The sequence below is a fragment of the Nuphar pumila genome, chromosome 6 (genome assembly GCF_984573655.1).
Source record: "Nuphar pumila chromosome 6, dmNupPumi1.hap1.1, whole genome shotgun sequence".
In the NCBI taxonomy this organism is placed as follows: domain Eukaryota; kingdom Viridiplantae; phylum Streptophyta; class Magnoliopsida; order Nymphaeales; family Nymphaeaceae; genus Nuphar; species Nuphar pumila.
The window spans coordinates 23,234,029-23,254,333 of NC_143254.1; the positions used below are offsets into that span (position 1 = coordinate 23,234,029).

At 40.4% G+C, this 20,305-nt stretch overlaps 1 protein-coding gene across 3 annotated transcripts in view; it reads left to right on the forward strand.

Annotated features, from left to right (window-relative positions):
- The first annotated feature begins 630 nt into the window (after nt 1–630).
- The window catches only part of LOC149834335 (uncharacterized), a 57,016-nt gene continuing 37,341 nt past the window's right edge, over nt 631–20,305 (forward strand). For 2 of the 3 annotated variants that reach the window (XM_090011344.1, XM_090011346.1), the window contains exons 1-2: nt 663–803; nt 12,560–12,809. In XM_090011344.1, the coding sequence (XP_089867470.1) occupies nt 721–803; nt 12,560–12,809 (333 nt within the window). In that variant the 5' untranslated portion in view covers nt 663–720. Of the gene's footprint in view, nt 804–12,559; nt 12,810–20,305 lie in introns of all 3 variants that reach the window. The other variant, XM_090011345.1, reaches the window with a different exon arrangement.

Sequence of the window (20,305 nt, forward strand, 5' to 3'; positions counted from 1 at the left end):
GCCTTACGGATTAGGTAGAATGCATAACTAGACCTAAACACACTTTCTTATACTGCTTGGGAATCTCTGGATTAGATCCTTTCAGATTTAGATCAAAATTTCTACCTAAACCGCTTATCAGACCCAAATTGTTCCTATCTAGCTAGACAATTAATCTAGTATGATGTCCCAATATCTCCCAACCCGTAATCACGTGACACCTTAGACCACTTTATCAGCATACCAATCATGGTTTATAACCCTAGACACGTCATCCCCAAGCCCAAAAGCTGTAGGTACGATCCACACATTTTTCATCAGATTCCAACTGCAATCCAGCCTGGGGCTTCCTACCGGCCCAAACTCCGAACCTTCCACATTAAACAATTCCAAGGGTGTAACACCATTGAACTAGGTCGGTCCAGGCTCAGGCGTCAATACGGGTCGGGCCCTAATCAGGCCTGCCCAGCCGGATATTCACCCCTATTCAGGTTCGGTATCCGGTACAAACCCGACCCATTGACAACCCTATCCACGAACGGGCTCTCACACCCAAGGTATATGAGGGCCTAACCCACGTAACCGCATCTCGCAACGTTGGTGCGGGAGTTTCACTTCGTCCATGAGACCGTTCCCCCAAACATAAAAAGGGGGAAAGCGTTGCGAGCGAAGGAAAACTCTCTCTCTTTCTCTCTCCATTCCATTTTATAGGGTTTCGGCGATGAGGTAGAGAGCGACTCCATGAGAGACGAGGCAAGCACGGGCGCAATGGACCCTCTCCTTCTCCAGATATCCTCCTCCCCTCCCCCGACTCCCGTTGCCAGGTACCCCCTGAAAGATTTCCCTGGCTTTTCTTAACTTTTCTCTTGGTGCCGTCGTCTCTACAATCAGTTAGCTTTTGTTGATTCTGAGAGCATAATGCGCCAGAATTTCGTCCGGTTTTCGATTTCGGAGCTGTGCCACGTCTCTTTTCCTTGCAATCGCGGGTTGTTTTTAGGATTTTTGGGGAATTGGTTTTGTTGTGTTTCGTTTCCGATCTTTTTGGCTTCCTTGGAGGTGCTTTGGATGAGGCTTTGCGGGTTTGGGGACGTTTGGGCTATGCTGTTTGAAGCGAGTGAACTGATCTTTTTTTGGGATTTTCGAGTAATTTGGCATGAATGGTTTGGTAGCGAGCTCGCCTTGGGGCGAGTTAAGCATGGATCTTTGAAGGAAAACGTGGTATTTTATCATCAGACAGACAGGCGTGAGTTGGTCTGAGATTTTGGAGCTAGGGCTAAGTTTCTGTTAGTTATTTGGGCCCAATTGTATTGTAGGATTGTGTTACGGAAACTGTGGAATCTTTATCCCCTTCTAAAAGCCGTGTTTTTGAAGCTTAGTATGTCAAGGACTGAATTTTAGTGCATGATTCTTAAATTTTCTCCCGAAGAAGATTTAACCCATGAAAGAGATTTTGAGGATGGACGGTGAAGATCAGTTTCTGTGGGAATCATCTCTCATGCGACACAAAATTTCAGTTTTTTTCCCATGGAAAGAATTCTGGGATTTGAAAAATTTTGAACTTTCATATGAAACAATTCTTGCTGAAGTTTTTCACAGGCACTGCAAACATGCCCTTAAGTTATTGGTGTTAGCCGACCGACATTGTTGGGGGGAAAAGGTATTTGGTTTGCAAATCCCGATTCAGGTTCTGGCCGAGCACTATAATGGCAGCTGGACGACCATCCATGTTGTGTGGAGCCTCAACCATGGATCATGTCTTCAGCTGGTAGCAATATGCAAGGGGTTTATTGGATCTGGCAAAATTTCTCCTATTCTCTCAATGTGATTTAAATTGGAAGGCCTGGATGTTTGCATGCACATCCCGGTAATCATTCTGTTGTACATTGATCCACTTCAGTGCTTGAACATGTGCATCTTCATAGACCATGCCAAAAATAGAGAATGATCTCTGCTGCATTAATTTTTACCAAATCTTGGTCCTCTATGCTTTCTTATGCTTCTTATATAGAAACTAGAAACATGCATTAGGGTTTGGGCATTTCAAATGGGACACAAAGGGAAAGAAGAAAGGGAAGCACAACTTCACAATGTTCACATTCATTAAGAAAAGAAGAGTTGCTTTTAAGGGTCAACTCTCAATGAGAATGTTACAAGGCAAAATAAAAAATAAAAAATAAGACTATACTATCCCTAACAATGAAATAATATACAAGACATTACTTATGTAGAGGGGGTAACACAATGATAGTAACATTGTTTTACATAAGTCTCAACACTCCCTTTCAAACATGGAATGATGTAATGAGATCCTTACGAGTTTGGAAAGGAAAGAGTTGAAATGAGAGGGAGCAAGACTTTTATTTAATACATCTGCAATTTGATTCTTACGCCCACATGTTCCAAAGCAATAGGTCCATCTTCATAAGCCCTCATTGTATAATGACAATCTATTTTAATGTGTTTGGTTCGCTCATGAAACTCTTGATTCTTTGCAATATGAATAACACTCATATTGTCACAATATAATTGAGTCTTATCCACAATGAAGTTTCCCAACTCACCCAATAACCATCATATCCAAATAATCTCGGCAGTTACTTGAGCCATAACTCTATATTTTGCTTATGCTGTGGATAAAGCAACCCTTTGTTGTTTCTTGCTTTTCCATGAGATCAGAGAATTTTCAAGAAAAATACAAAAACTGGTAGTAGAGAACTGATTCCGAGTAGAGCCGCCAAAATCAGCATCACAAAAGACTCTAAGCACTGTGGTAGATGGTGACAAGAAGAACATACCATAGTGTATAATGTCTCTCACATATCAGATAATCTTGAGTACAACTGCTAAGTGAACTGTCCCGGGAGCACTCATAAACTGATTGACTACATGAACTGCATAGGTAATATCTATCATGGATATGGTCAAGTATATGAAACTTCCAACTAGTTGCCTGTATATTACATGATTCTCTAACTCTATACCATCTGTAGTTCTCATCTTCAAATTTGCTTCCACGTGAGAGTTGAGTCTTCTTGAGTCATCTGCTAGCCTTGTCTTCACCACGAAATCTGTCTCATACTTATGCTGAGACAAGTATAATCTCCTCGATGATTATGCTATCTCCAGACCAAGAAAATATAAAAAATGCCCCAAGTCTTTCATCTTAAACATACTGACCAACTTCTTCTTGGTCTCCTCAACATATCATCTACATAGAGAAGTAATATATATTTTCAAGCACAGAGGAAGACACAAACAAAGCAGGATCATGATGACTCTGCTCAAATCTAAGAAATTTTAGTATTGCACTAAATTTCTCAAACTAGGCTTGTGGTGCCTCTTTGAGTTCATATAGCATTTTGAGAAGTCTACAAACCCTAATTTCTGGATGTGAATATCCTTGTGGCAGTTCCATGTACACTTTCTCTTTCAAATCTCTATTGAAAAAGACATTCTTGACATCCAACTGCCATAAATGCTACCTGTGCACTACAACTATAACGATCAATGCACGAATAGTTGTCATATGAGCTACAAGAGCGAAGGTTTCAAAAAGTCAATTCCAAACCACTAACTATTTGTTACTAATCTTGCCTTATATCTTTCAACTGACCCATCTTCCTTGGTCTTTATCTTATAAACCCACTTGCTCCCAACAATATTCTTCATTGACGGAGGTTTTACCAATTTTTCTCAAGTGCACTCATTTCTTCAGCATAGCTCTTTGCCACTCATCTTTTTCTGCTGCCTTTACATATGACTTAGGCTCAATCAATGCTAAAAATGCACGATATTGAGGCGAGAAAGACTCATAGGATATAAAACGAGAAAGAAAAATCAAAGTTCTAAACCTTTTACGTACCTGCAGAGGATTAAGGAAAGAAGATGACAACTCAGATAAAGATTGAATTTTGGTGGTTGAGTTCAGTTGTCGAGGGAATAGGATAAGAATTGGCCTCTTCTATTCTCTTTAGCTCTGCTTCCACTTGTTTCAAGAAAGGGATTTTAACAACATTTTCATGTCTTCTTGAGTAGGTTTGTCCAAACCCACTATCTCTAGACTGAACTTGCTCCCCTTGAATCTCCATCCTTTCATCCACGAAACCAAAAAGGACAAGCCAAACTTTATTGTCTTTTCTCCACGCTGGCTAAAATATAGCCTATCCTCATGAAAGACATGTCGGGCTACTCACACCTTCTCTCCAATATGTTCAATATTTGTAGCCCTTTTGACCAATAGCAAACCCAATAAAACAACACTTTCAGAGATAACTCATCTCTATATCTATCAGAAATTAGAACAAAATTTATACATCCAAATACTCTAGTCACATCATAATTTGGAGATTGTCTATACAATTTTTGAAATGGGGATATACCCTTAATCCCACTTGAGGGCATACGATTTATTTGATAGATACTCAATTGAACTACATTCACTCAAAACACTTTAGGCACTTCACCTCAAAAAAGAAGAGCTCTTGCTCTCTCCAATTTATACCTTTCTATCAGCCACTCCATTTTTCTCAGGAGTGTAGAGACATGATCTTTGATGAATTATACTTTTTTTCCTGCATGAACTTTTCAAATAAACAACTGACATATTCACTACCAAAGTCTGTTCTAAGTGTCTTAATCTTAGCTGCAAACTGATTCTCAATCATAACACAAAAGCTCTTAAAGATTTCAAAAAGTTCACTTATATTTCTTATGAAGTATAACTAGGTAAACCTTGTATAATCATTTATAAAAGTAACAAAATATGATAATCCTCGTTGTGACAAAACCGACGAAGGACCCCATACATTAGAATGCACAAGATCAAAAGAATTTTCAGACTCTCTATCGTTAGACAATCTTTAACATGATTGGAAACAACTAATTTAGACCCACTAAAACTTCTTGAAGACACTAAGTTTTGCAACCTAGAGTTATAAATACGACTCAGTCTCTGGTGCCTGGTGCCACAAAACATATTCATTCATGACTAAGTTCATAATCTGATCACAGGCTTCTTCTGCTCACTCATGTCAATTCAATCTAAGTAGTATAAATCTCCTCTTCTATGATCAATCCTAATCTTCTTCCCTGTTAACTGATCCTGCATCGCACAGTCAAAAGGAGAAAAGATAACATTACAATTAGTCTTGGTATTTTGATCAACAAAGATAATATTCATAGCAAAGAATGAAACATGATAAACTTTAAAAAGATTAATCTTACTAACGAGATAAAAATCAAAAGTAATGAAACCGACTTTTGAAACAGACATAGAAGAACCATCTGCAGTGCAAAAAGTGCCATTGCAGGGTTGACAGTTAGTTAAAATAAGCTCATGGGCTGTCATATGGCAAGAAACCCCTAAGTCTATTAACCAACCAGAGGAGCAACTCAAGATACCTCAGTACCAGAGGAAGAGACAAGGGTAACAGAGGGAGATGCTACAACTGATTGGGCAAAAAGTTGCAATTGTTGAATCTGTTGTTTCATATGCTGCTGTATCTTCTTCAACAACTGAAGCTGCCCACCACCTAACGATTCTGAAGCTCTTGGAACAAACAAACCAATAGACTGAGCGCCAATATCAGTTTGATCATCCTAGGCCTTCGTGCCCTCATCTTCAGAAGATGCTGCATAATCTCCACCTTTAATTTTCTTGAGCATTGGGCATGCATTTTTTATATGACCAACGTTCTTATAATAGTGACATTGAATAGAGCTCAAGTCGCCTCTTTCTCCCGCTCTTCCACCACCTCTGCCACCTAGTTGCTGAGAAGCTGCCATGACATTGTCACTAGATGAATTGGGTTCCAAGAGACTTTATCTTGGTCTTTTCTGCAATCAATTCAACTATGACCATGGTGACAGAGGGTATCTCTGAACAATGCAGAATGACACTCCTCACTCCATCAAACTCTAGTTTGAGCGCCATAAGAAATTGAATAACCTTATCTATTTTCTTATGCTGGTCAAGAATCCCCAAAGAGATTTGGCATGAAATATGCATCATACTTCACACATTTTTCACATTTTTGTTTGACTCTCCATGAGTGCAAGAGCATCTTAAGTTCTTTGCATACCCGAATAAAATTCTTCGATTCACTTATTTTCTAGGTACATACTCCTAAATTCTTGAGTGAGCAGATATTGCCTTGCCCAATTCTCTTGCTTATAGACTTGTTTGAGATACACCAAATCTTCTTTGATCTCTTGAAATTTGGAGAGATTCATAGCTATTCTTTGTTCTGCTGAACCTAGTATCCAAGCTTTGACCCTTACATTATTCACAACCCATTCCTCTGTTGCTTTGTCAGAACCAACGTCAGTGTACTTGGGTTTCACCTTTGAACCATCCAAGTATCCTGCAAGCCCTTTTCCTACTATTACAACAGTCATAAAAGCAGCCCAATATGCGTAGTATGTCCCATCTAGCTTCACTGGGACAATATGAATTCCTTCTTTCTCGATACCTCACACAAACTCTCAAATTACAATGTCAAGTGCTGCACCAAGACAACAAGTACAACAAAACAAGAGCCAAATAGAAGGAGAGTATGCACAAACTTAACTACTGGTTCTCACACCGGTCACTTAAAATAGAAAGCTATGCAGCCACAATCGAAATGAGTATCAGCTCCAGTTACCAAGCACAAATACCAATCCCACACAAGCAGCTAAATGTATAATCAGTCAAAAGTCTCATGTCAATGAGTGAAATATCATTCTGAAGGAAAAACTTGCAAAATATCACTACTAGATATTAAAACACTCCAAAAAACAGGCCAAAACTGCGTATCGCAACTGATAAACACCTCAAAACTTGACAAGAACCACCTTCCAATCCATATCATCTTAGATACAAAAACGACCTGAGTTGATGCAAACCAAGCACTCTGAAACGAAAAATCAGATCAGATTTTCAAGATTTGTGAAATTTGGTGTGAAAATCATGTTACACAAAAAAATGCTTGAAACATTTAACGAAAACCACCTTAAAATCCAAAATCTCAGCCAAACAACTATACCAGATGTTCTTAGATCCAAAAACAACCTGATTTAATGCAAACCAAGCACTCCAAACGAGAAATCAGATCAGATTTCCAAGATTTGTGAAATCTGGACTGAAAATCACGTTACACAGAAAAATGCTTGAAAAATATGAAACAAATCTGATACTCCACCAAATTCAATGAGGTTTGATTTTAAAATCACCTAAAATCAAACCTTAATGACCCCCCCCCCCCCACACACACACACACACACACACACACACTCAGATCAACAAAGGCTGAGGTAACCATACAACTCGCCTCTCCAAAAAGTGATGTCAGTTCAGCAGCTAACCCACGAACAACAATGACTCCAGCTCTTCCTTAATGCCTCCTTTTTGAGTCGATTTTCAGACTTTGATACCATATAGAAACAGGAAACATGCGTTAGGGTTAGGACATTTCAAATGGGGCACAAAGGGGAAGAAGAAAGGGAAGCATGACTTCACACTCATTAAGAAAAGAAGAGTCACTTTTAAGGGTCGACTCTCAATGAGAATGTTACAAGGCAAAAAAAGACTATACTACCCCTAACAATGAAATGATTTACAAGACACTAAAGTAGAGGGGCTAACACAAGAATCGTAATACATTGTTTTACATAAGCCTCAACATCTTACATACCCATTTACGACCCCACTAGTGAGCATGCTTTCATCACTACATATATTTGTGCTGACTGATTCATTAGGTTTCTGAAGGTCCTTTTTGTTCCACTTGCTTAAACTTGCTTCAAGTAAGGTGCTAGCATAATTTAAGACTCCCTTGTCTAAGATAATCTTAATCTTTGTCTTTCTCAATGATTCTCCAATCCCTATGACACGATCCTTTAAATTTTATATTAACCATGTCCATTTTCATATTTTTCAAAATACTTTTCCTTTATAATCCTAAACTCATGCATAAAACTCTTAACTTCTGTGTTGTCTTTGCAGTCTGCGAATGCATTGTGGTCTCCTTGACGTTCCTACAGGTTCAGGCCTTTGGAAAGAAGTCTTCCTCTTGCAAGTGCTACTCAAAGAACTCCAACAACTAAGGGATCAGCAAGCAAAATACCCTTCATCAATAGATTAGTCAAGTACAAAATATCCTGCTAAGCATCTCCTTCTTGTGTGGAGCTGGATATTCTGAGAGATAAGCTATGATTGGTACTAACCAACTGGTACTGTGATACTTCTCAGGACGGCTATGTTTCCAAACCAAAGGGTTGATTCTTGCTGAATGAAAAAATGTTATTGCTGGTTACCCATTCTTACTCTTCATTTGTACGTTGTCATCCCCCCTAAGTGGTTGTTTTGTTTGTCTGAGTGCTCCATGGTCTTCTTTCCTTAGGTTTCTTCTCCATTTAAAGTTTTAAACCCCTTTGAAAGGCAATCAACAATTAGTTCTTATATGAGATTCATCTCTTAACTATATAATTGAGGTTAAGTAGGCAGCTAAATTAGAGTGTGTCCTTTGTGGGGCAGTTTAGTAGCCAAAGGTCCTTGCAAAATCTAATTGTTGTGCCATTACCTCATTTCAGTCTAGAGCTTCAAGGTGACTATTCACGCAAACCCCTACAAACACTAGACCTCTGTTTCTTACATTTTCTCTTTCAAAAGCCGTGGTTGTTTAAGAATGCCAAATTGTCTTCAAAATTTTCCCCTTCTCGAATGGCATCAAAATCTATATTCATTTGACTCTCTCTCTATATGTATAAATATTAGTGGGGAGTAGGTGTCTATCAAAGTTAGGAGTCTACCGCTAGTGAACGAGGGTTTTCTGGGTGTTTTTCGCAAATTTGACCCTTTGTCATGGTCTATTTGCTAGAAAATGACAATTGGATGGAGTTTTTCGATGAAAAACCGTGATTTTCAGCTTGAATATTTATGAAAATTATAGACCGTCAAATTTCAAGCATTATAAAAATCTACTCACATGTCATAATCGGATCATCCAAGAGTCCATCTATAAAATCAAGCATGTAGAACACATTTGTACCGTGTGATTTGAGAAAAACATGAAAAAAAGTTAAAACCCTTCAGAAGCCTGATAGGCTGACGGTAGACACAGATAAGAGCAGGCAACTATCTCATACTATATATATATAACCCTCCAACACCTCCAAAATCTCCAACCTAATGTGGACTGTCCGATTGTTCACAATCACATGATCCAGATAGGTTCCATAATCTCTTCTCTCTCACTCTCTCAATGCTCCAGCACTCACTCGATGCTTCCCCACCCTTCACCTGCAATCCCTCCCACTCCATTCCCCTCCCTTCTCCCCACTGCATCACTCCCAACCCACCACCGATTTCTACGGAGTAGCCATCAGACAATTATCGTCCAACCATTGAACAAGTTGGCCAGCCTCTCTCTCTCTCTCCGTCTCTCTTCCCCCCATCAAGGATTCCAGGTCACTGTTGTAAGTTTCGTAGTGTATCGGACACTACACTATGATAGGTATCATATCTATTGGGTGTCTTGATATGATACATACCCATATCTTGATACGGGTGTATATCATACTTGTATCATATGTATCTTGCAATACACCCGTTATGGGCATATCTTTTAATACACAATAACTACAATTTAGGTTTCTCTTCAATTTTTTTCCTAAACATACAAGGACCCTTGTGGCTAGTTCTTACGTGTTCCTAAAAAGCTTAACACTTAAGAGTGATTTGGGGGAGATTTCTTGCAAAGAAAAGAAAATGATGATGATCTATGTCACATAGGTGTGGGTACGGATGCGGCCATGCGGCACTTTAATTTTTTTTTGGTGTGGGAGGGTATATATCTATGTTACATAGGTGCGGGTGTGGGTGCGGCGATGTGGCACTTTAAAAAAACTTGGGTTCAGGGGTGCAGGAAGGTATATATCTATGTCACATAGGTGCATGTACGATGATGCGACACTTTAAAAAACCTTGGGTGCAGGGGGAGGGGTGCAGAAGGGTATATATATATATATATATATATATATATATATATATATATATATATATCTCGGAGAGACCTGACTGTGTATACCCAGACTAATTCAAACCTGGGTTTACTTTGACTCAGGTCTGAATCCGGCTGAGTCAAAGCAAACCCAACAGACCCAGGTCCAATTCAGACCTAGGTCTGCTTTGACGCAAGACTGAGTCTGACTTGTGTCTGAATAGGTCAATGTCCAATTCAGATCTGGGTTTCTTTGACCCAAGTCTGAATCAGACTTGGGTCTAAACAGATCCAGGTACCTGGATCAGACCTGAGTCTGACCCAATTAACACCTGGCTGCTTGCTTGCGCCTGGTGTTGTAAAACTATAAAAAAATAGGAAAAGTGGAAAATGAGAGAGAGAGAGAGAGAGAGAGAGAGAGAGCACACAGGAGGAGAGGGTTACATACTTGAAGGTGCAATGGAGTTATGGAGGTGGGGCTGACCCCTGCCCTTCTTTTCTTTGTCTTCTTTTCTTTTTTTTCTTTTTAACTTAAAAGTCTGAAATTGGACTCGGTCAATGCTGATCGAGTCCAGTTTTGGACAGTTTTGAGTTTGGGTGCGGTTGACCATGCACCCAAAAAGTTTGACCGCAGCCGGTGTGGCGAATCCTACGTCACACCGCATCGGGTGCCGCACCTGCTTCGCCTCGCGTTGAGTCGACGCGGGTGCGAGGGGTTCTTAGACGAGTCTGTGGCATAGATGATGATGCTAATCATGATTGACATTATTTAGTTCATTTTTGTTTGAATTTTGAAAAACTTGTTTATGCACAATTTTTGTTGAAAACACTTTATGCACACTATTATGAATCTTGTGACCTATGTAGTCAAAAGCGCTAGTCGGTGGACCCCTAAAAAGACTAGTCGAGGACTTGTCAGTACCCCCAATTAAATTATAAAAAATATAAAAATATACATAAAAATATGTTTAATTATTTTAGTAATAAGATGTTTTCATTACACAAGTACGAAAGTACTCATGCTTTCACAAAATATATTAATATGCATAATACATAACCAGAATATATATATATATATATATATATATATATATATATATATATATATACACACACACACACACACACAGAGACACGTGCACACGCTCACGTATATTCAATTATTCATAACATATTAAGTATAATCAACAAAATATGCTTCAGTATTTCACTGAAGCACAGTAACACATACATATATAAATAACATATTATATAATCCATAATACCAAACATGCTTTCAGGCTTTTATAGAAAAAATTTGTCAGAAACAACGTAACACACACACACACACACACACACACACACATATATATATATATATATATATATATATATATATATATATATATATATATATATAAAGCATAATCAATTAAAATTGTGCGTGCTTTCAATGTTTCACCGAAAAAATCCCAAAACAAAAGCTCGACCTTCAACTTCGGAATATTATAATCCAAGACCAGAATTCGTTTTGTTGGATGGACAACACACACATACAATATATAAATAAATAAATATATATATACACACAATTACCTAAGCATGTTTTCATCATTTCACATAACAAATCGCACAAACACACACACATATATAATTATATATATAAAAATAACAGAATATATAATAATAAATGACTGAACTGCCCTCAGCCTGGGGCGGGGTAGCTTAGTTGTTGACTAGGTGCCCTAGTCGGTGCCTAGTTGGCACAATTGGTACCTTTTAAGGTACTCACTTGGAATTGCAAAGCCTACGCGTTTCACTTATGCCTAGACCGACTAGGCGGACTAGTCAGGCCTAGTCGGCGCTTTTGACTACATAGCTTGTGACTTCTTAGTTTAGTTTTGTTGTTCATTATTGCATACCATTGCATAGTTTGCATTTTTCTTGTGAGATATGCATGCCATTATTATCTTGATTATTGAATGTTTGATGTCTTGTGCGTGCCATTCATAGCATACAATTGTTTTAATATGTGATATTACAGTTTTATCTTATGCAATTCATGATTGTTTCGTGTATTATGATTTTTTAGCATTTCCCTTTTTTTCCGGATTTGTGGATTTTTGATTTCAAACATACAAATTTTTACGATACGATACATATCTTATTTTGGGTCTGCCTATATGGGTTACTATATGTTTTTACAACCTTCTCCAAGTAAGTTGATGGGCAATACAGAATAGACTGAGATTTCTGAATTAACATGCTCTAATATGGGTAAAATGGTCCTTTTTAGTATTTATTTAGCTTGAGTATGCTTCATGTTTGGGAGGAAATGCAGGTATTTGAATTGCGAAGGATTGGATTAAAATGTTAATGCAATATAGATTAACACTGAACAATATGTTGGACGGAAAACACTAAAGTTTTCTAATTAACCACGACAATTCTTAGGTGTGCTTTTAAACTCTTGAAAAAAATAGGTGTTTTTTTCGTTATTGCCTAAAACTTAAGTGCTGTTTTGAAAATTACCGATTTCTTTTCCCCCAAACCTTGTATTTCAATGTTTTTTTTCTTCTCTTGAATAAAAGGCAAGCAAATTTCCATTTTTGTTTATGCAGTTCTGTAGGTGCATCATCACCCTCTGTACCAGCAAATCTTGGCAGTATTGACGGGTCTGGTCATGGACGCTGTTATAAGGCAGGATCCCTGTCAGGGGCTGGCTCACAGCGGCCACGGCCTTCTTTCAGCACTAGTGCTGGTAATTCTACTCTTGGAGCATCCCATCCTTCATGTAGACCATGGGAGCGGAGTGATTTGCTTAGGAGGTTGGCATCATTCAAGCCATCTAATTGGTCTGGAAAACCAAAGGTTTGCTACTAACCTTGTAAACATTTTAATACCAAGGGTATTGAGCAACCATTTGTGTCCTGTAATGAAAATTTTCCATTCAAAAGACATACCATTTATGTCTGTTTATATGAAACTTGTTCCTCATGTTTGCTAAAGTATGTTAATTTATTATCTTTTGGCATAAGCATGGGTCATGGTTCATTTGACATGATTAATATATGCTTCAACCTATATAGAGGACGTTAAGGAGCAGCCTGCGAAGTCATAGATGCAACTATTATCGATCCACAAACTGCTTACTGGTCTTTGAATGCAGTCTGTGCTAGGTTGGTGATACATGCTGGCGTGTCTTTGTGTGCCAAATGGTTAGAATTTCCTAAACCTTTGGAAATGACATAATCTGTTTTCTTTAGTCAATCCATTGGGTACAATATCTAGATCCTACATGTTGGTCTTATTTATTATTTATTTACTGTGAAGCATTAGCTTGGCTTCTGGAGGAATTGCACTGAAATGTGTCGTCTATGGATATAGATTGAGTTCTGCATGTTTTGTTTATCATCTATTGGCAGCTATATCAAGTCCTCGTCGCCTGTCAGTTCTTGGAATGTGGGCTTGGCTGCACTTTTTTCTTTCCTTTTTGAAGGTCTAATAAGATGGTCATGTCTGGTTTATTTGCTGAGCCATTTTGGGTTTCTTGACAGGGTCTTTTGGTTCTTTTAATATATTGTTCACAATTTTCTTTATGGGGCTTACTGTTTGAAATGTAAAAATGAACTCTTCTAATCATCCTTTGCATCTAGATCCTCAGATCTCCCTTTCTTCCTTTTGCATTCTCAAAAAATGTAAGGCTTGAAATTTGAAATTCTTCTGGAGCTATGGCATCCCATGTCAATGACAAGGGATATTATCCGTGTTCTGTACATCAGTAAGAATTGCATGTGTTTGGCTGACTTTATATATATATTGCTGATAAGCCCAGGAATATGATTTATTACTGACGAGAAACTTAAGTTTATGTTGGCCAATTAATGGACAAAATCTGGCGGTTGTTTATCAGTTAGTGGCAAGCTGTTTGAGTGAATGTAGCTCGCTATTCTGGTGTACAGATTGAAATTGAACATAGTGAATATGATAAGACTGTTAGGATAAAAGTTTAACCAGAAAGCTAGATATACTGAGTGATGGTGTAGTAAGGATTTCACTGAAATTGTTCCAAGTTCCGACATCTATGAAAGCCATGATTTGACTATGATGGCCCCTGTGAGTTTATGGCTATAACATGAAGTATGAATCTCTAAGAAATTAAAGAAGACTGAGGCGTGCTGTTTTAAAGCATGACATAATTTCATGTCACAGCAAAATGGGACATCTTCACCAAACTTAGGGAATATGCAAGAAGCTGTGAAAGTTTTGACAAGTTAAGCCTATGCATGATTTTATGATGACTGAACTAGATCACCGGCGGAGGCAGCTGATCCATCACAATGCACAGGAACAGGATATATCAACAAATTCGAAAGTGTCAGATATTAACTTTTTTACCTTTTGATCTTAGGAAAAAGAAAAAAGCTGACCCTTGATGCTTTTGAGTTTGTTGGGATATTCTGAAATAGATAACTCTTCCTATTTACAATGTCAGAGATTGGACTAAAGTGGAAGAAGGCATGCTACATATACACGGGAGTGTAATTGATAGAGAGAAACTTTTATTTCCTGGGCTATAGTTCTGGACCTAGATTAGAAAATAAATGATGCTGTCATCGGGAACTGATCAACCTAATTTTACTGAATGAATAGATAATACCTGAAAGATCAAATACTTGGACAAAAGAAAAGGATTCCATACTCCAGCTTTAGGTTTGGATATAAATGTGGAAATTGATACTGATTCATAGTCAACAGGCTGCAGGTAGCGGGTTGCCATTGTCTAAAGACTCCAGTATGTTGTGGTGGGATCATTTGAACTGAAAGGAATCCAGTACACTCGGATTGCTGTGGTCTGTGTGTCGTGTGTTGCTCTGCAAAGTAGAGAACACAGTAAACCTTGTATTAATGATTTCAACCCTGTTTCTCAGCCTATGGCATCTGAAATTCCATTTTCTTGTGAAGTTAACTATTTTGATCATGGCTGTCAGAGTTTATTACAAATTATAAGACTTTTTGAATGTTATCATTGGACCATTGTTTGGTATTTCCAAATAGTGAGAACTCTTCTTCTTTTCTTCCATTTTTGGAAGATAAAAATTTAGTAGTTTTGTTTTCAATTTTGATGCAGCTTGGGGATCAGCTTCTTGACGCACATGGGTGCCGGAAATGGAACACGACTCCCACGATCGTGCGATGAGCAGAAGGACGAAATACACAAGTGCAGTAATGAACAGAACTTGAATTTATTTCATAGGCATAATCAAAGAACACATAAAAGTTTTATAACTGAAGGAAAAAAAAACAATAGGAAACAAGATAATAACAGAATAAAAAAACTGCAGGCAAAAGAATGTCGGAGAAAGGCTTGGCTGAAAATTCAATCACATCTCCCCACGCAACCCTAAAACAGGGTATTTATAGTTTGCAAGTGGATCTGGGTCTCGGGTCCAACCCCTGGACCCGAGACAACTTCAATCTGTTGATGGATCTGGGACACCTCAGACCTTCACTCGCTTGGAGTAGGTGCGTAGGGCCACGTCCCTGCATCGAGGTACCTTGCTTGCGATCTGATCCAACTCCTGGGTCCGATCGTCCATCCCATTTGGGTCAGGTTCTCTGGCCGTGCCTGGGTCACGCTATATAGGCCCGATCCAGTCCTGCTTTGCATCATTCTCCCCTGGTTGGGAAGAAGTCGGTTTTGACGACTTGTTGCCACCACAATAAGCATATAGATCAGACACATTGAAAATAGGTGAAATGTGCCAATCTTCGGACAGTTCAAGGAGGTAGGCATTCAGACCCAATTGCCGGAGGATCTTGAAAGGGCCATATTTCTTAGGAATCAACTTGCCATAAGTACCCATTGGGAAACGCTCAGGACGCAGGTAAACCATACTAACTGACCAACGTGAAACTGGACATCTCGACGACCTTGGTCTACGAAAGCTTTGTAACTTTCAACAAGTTTGGCTCAGACTTGTCTGTGAATATCACACATGTATTCAACGACATCAAATGCGTTTGGAGCTGGGTCTGGGAGACTAGACACAAGTGCTAGATCTACTATATGGGTCGGTGAACGGCCATAAACCACTTGAAAATGAGACTTGCCCGTGGACCCGTTGATGGAACTGGTATATGCGAACTCGGCTTGCGGCAAGACTAGGTCCCATGTTTTGACATTCTCCCCAACTAGACTCCTTAGTAGGTTTCCTAAGGTGCGGTTCACGACTTCGGTTTGGCCATCAGTTTGTGGGTGGTATGTACTGCTGAACTGAAGCTTGGTTTTCAATAAGGTCCATAATGATTTCCAAAAATGGCTCATAAAGCGAGTGTCACGATCTGAGGTGATCGTGTGAGGCAATCCATGAAAGCGGGCCACGTCCTTGAAGTAGTACGAGGCTACTAACGAGGCGTCCGTGGTTCGCTTACACGGGACAAAGATGACCATTTTGGAAAATCAGTCAACCACAATTAAGATGAAATCAAAACGACGCGAGGTTTTGGGAAGACCCACAATAAAATCCATGAAGACGTGTTCCCAAGGCCGCTCAGGGATGGGCAAAGGAGTATACAAACCACTATTCTGACATCGACCCTTGGACACTTGACATACTCGACAGCTTTGGACAAGCTTGACAACATCTTTGCACATTTTGGGCCAAAAGTATCGTTCATCTAACAGTGCGAACGTCTTATCATGTCCAAAATGCCCAGCTAGTCCCTCTTCATGTAACTCAGAAATCAATTATAGCTTAAGAGAGAATGCTAGCACACATAACTTATTACCTCGAAAGAGGTAACCGTTATGTATAACGAACCGTGAGTCTATCATGCTAGAAGAGGAGAGACACCCTTCCCAGACCTGTTGAAAATCAGGGTCTGTCGGGTACAATCCTTGTATTGCTCAAACCCAATAACCTGCACGAACATAGTCATAAAAAGACTATTCTTCCTGCTAAGTGCATCAACTACCTTGTTCAGAGTACCAGATTGATGGCGAATCATGAAAGTGTACTCTTGCAAGAAATTGACCCACTTGGCATGCCTAACACTCAACTTCTTTTGGCTATTTAAATACTTTAACGCCTCATGATCCGTGTACAAGACGAACTCCTTATAAATGAGATAATGCCTCCAATAACTAAGGGCTTGCACAACGACATAGAACTCGACATCATAAGTGGAGTACTGACACCTCGCCTGAGTCAACTTTTCACTAAAGAAAGCAATGAGCTTGCGGTTCTGACTCAAGACGACACCAATTCCCACTTTAGAGGTGTCACACTTAACCTCAAAGACTGCGCTAAAATCAGGCAGGGCTAGGATGGAGGGATTAGTCATTTTCTCTTTGATGAGCGTGAAAGCTTTGCCCTCGGCCGAAGTCCAATGAAAACTAGTACCCTTTAGGCATTCCGTGATAGGGGCCATGAGGGCGCTAAAGTTTCTCACAAAACGACGATAGAAAGTGGCTAGCCTGTGGAAACTACGGATCTCTCCTATAGTCCTTGCGGTAGGCCATTCTACAATCGCACGGACTTTGGCGGGATCCACCCTAACTCCATTCGACGACACAATAAAACCCAAGAGTACCACACTTGACATCATAAACTCACTTTTTGGCATTGACATACAGTTTCTCCATCCTTAAAATCTCTAGGACTTGACGCAAATGACTCAAATGATCAGATAACGAAAAACTATAAACCAAAATCTCATCAAAATATACAACGACGAACTTCTCTATACAAGGACGCAACACTTGGGTCATCATGTTTATGAAAGTACTCGGGGCATTTGATAACCCAAATGGCATGACTAACTACTCATACAATCCATCACGTGTCTTGAATGCCGTTTTTCACTCATCCTCTTGAATACGGATTTTGTGGTACCCACTTTTTAAATTGATTTTGGAGAAAATAGAGGCACCAACCAACATATCAAACATGTTATCCAACTGGGGAATGAGAAAACGGTATTTGACAGTAATGCGATTGATCGCTCTACTGTCGACACACATGCACATGGACCCATCTTTCTTAGGAGTGAGCAGGGCAGGCACTGCGCAAGGGCTCACACTCTCATGAATAAAACCCTTTTGCAGTAACTCTTGAACCTGTCTCAACAGCTCAACATGCTCAGATGGATTCATGCGATACGCGGGGAGGTTAGGTAGACTCGATCCCAGAACAAAATCAATGGCATGCTGCACCACCCTCATCGAAGGCGGACTGTCAGGAAGGTCATCTGACATAATGTCGCGAAACTCCTCAACAAGGGGCACGATGTCTGCGGGAACGGGCAACGACATAATCATAGACGGCTTAGCCACCGGAGCATAAAAATAACCGTCCTCCCTACAATGGCTCAAGAAAGTCTGGTATGATAGGCCCGTGAGCTGGGGAACTCGCTCAGGCTTATCCACAGTGGGAAAATCAGTCTCCTTGATAGGGAAAATGATTATTTTATGACCCTTAAAAATAAATGAGTACGTGTTCCTACGGCCATCGTGAATGGTCTTGCGATCAAACTGTCAAGGATGTTCCAAAAGAACATGACACGCACTCATAGCGGCTGCTACATCACACCACACCTCATCGTGGTAATGCTCCCCCATGGAGAATCGAACTAGACAACGCTGGGTAATGGGAACCTCGTTTCCTCTTTTGAACCACGCCATCTTGTATGGTTGGGACAATTTTTCCATTTTCAGATTCAGGGTGGACACAACACTTTCGAAAACCATGTTCTCACAAGCCCCAGTGACCCTCACAGTTGCACCGGGTCCTAAAAATGTTGTTCCGCAACCATCTTGCAGGGGTCGACTCTTGGGGTGCGGTCAAAATATGACGGATGGACAACAAATTTTTGACGTTACCGTCGAACTATACAACATCCCTCTTATTCTCTCCCTCAACCGACGACTCACCCTCACTATCGGATGTTGACTCAACAATACCCTCGATGAAATGGGCGTTCTTGTTCACGGTGGGACACTTGAACACCACATGTCCTAACTCCTGACACCTAAAACAACGGATGGTAGACTCACTAGGCTTGGCCTTGGATTTGGTATGGTATGTTGGGCCGGACTGGTCAGGCTTGCTAGAGTCTACTCTTCAGGTGAACTTTGAGTCTTCCTTCCTAGGAGAGCTCACTCCCCTAGTTGGGAAACTCGACTTAGGTCGACTGGACTGGTCACTCCGGGAGACTCTATACTCTTGCCTCCTTTTCAAATTTTCCTCTACATTCATTGCATAACTGCTGGCCTGATCCAATGACTCGACTGTGACACAACCAAAATCATCAGAAATAGCAGGACGAAGACAAAAAATATACCTCGTGACCTGCCGGTGGGCGGCCTCCTCGATCTGCACTCGCAGAGATAGACGATGGAACTCAATAGTGTATTCCGCCACGGTACAGGTGCCTTAACGCAGGGTCAGGTATTCCTTGTAGGCTCTCAGCGTAGTCTGAAGGCACAAACTTGGACTGCATCAATCTCTGCATCTCCTCTCATGTCTGCAGGCGCTCTTGTCCCTGCCATTCCCTCGACTTTTGTAGCTCAACCCACCACGTCCGTGCTAGGCCCCTCAGCCGTGTGGACGCTAGAGAGACACGACGGTGCTCAGCTACAGTGTGGTAGTCGAATAAAAACTGTACTGCATATGCCAAATCGAAGAACTGCTCTGCGTCGAATCGTCCTGCAAACTCTGGAAGGTCGAGCTTCACCCCGTAGGTAGATGGGTGCTCTGGCGCTTTCTGCTGACGAGTTTCCACCATTCCTGTAGGATACTCGTTCCAGAAAGCGTCATCATCCAACACTACATCATCACCTTCATCACGGTACTACTCGCCTGGAGGCTGGTGCAGACGGACTCCAATGACATGTGGTCGGCGCTCAGGTCGCGCCGGTCCCTGCTAAATCTGTCTCGGTCTGGCCCGCCCGTGGGTGGGAGCCATCTGCGGCCGTCGTTGAGGCACCAATATAATAGGAGGTACTACTAAAGATGGAAGGGCTGGTTGATTCACGGGTTCTAGGTTGGTGAGAATGGGATAATATGGGTTTGGATTATGGGTTGGGCTAGGGTAGAGGTAGTGTGTCGGGTAGGGTACCGGGTTCTGGATCGGGGACGGGTTAACGGATTGGATTTGCTATGGGTATTGGGTTTGGTTGGTGTAGTACTGGGATGATTCATCCGATTGGATCTGGATTGGGTCAAGACCTAAGCTATTTGTCGGACCCAGAATGAGATATGTATGATCATGGATCTAGTTGTGGTGGGGACAAGTCTGGTTAGAACTCGATTCTTGATCTGTAACAAGTTGGGTCTGGTTTTGACCCGACTCAAATTCAAACT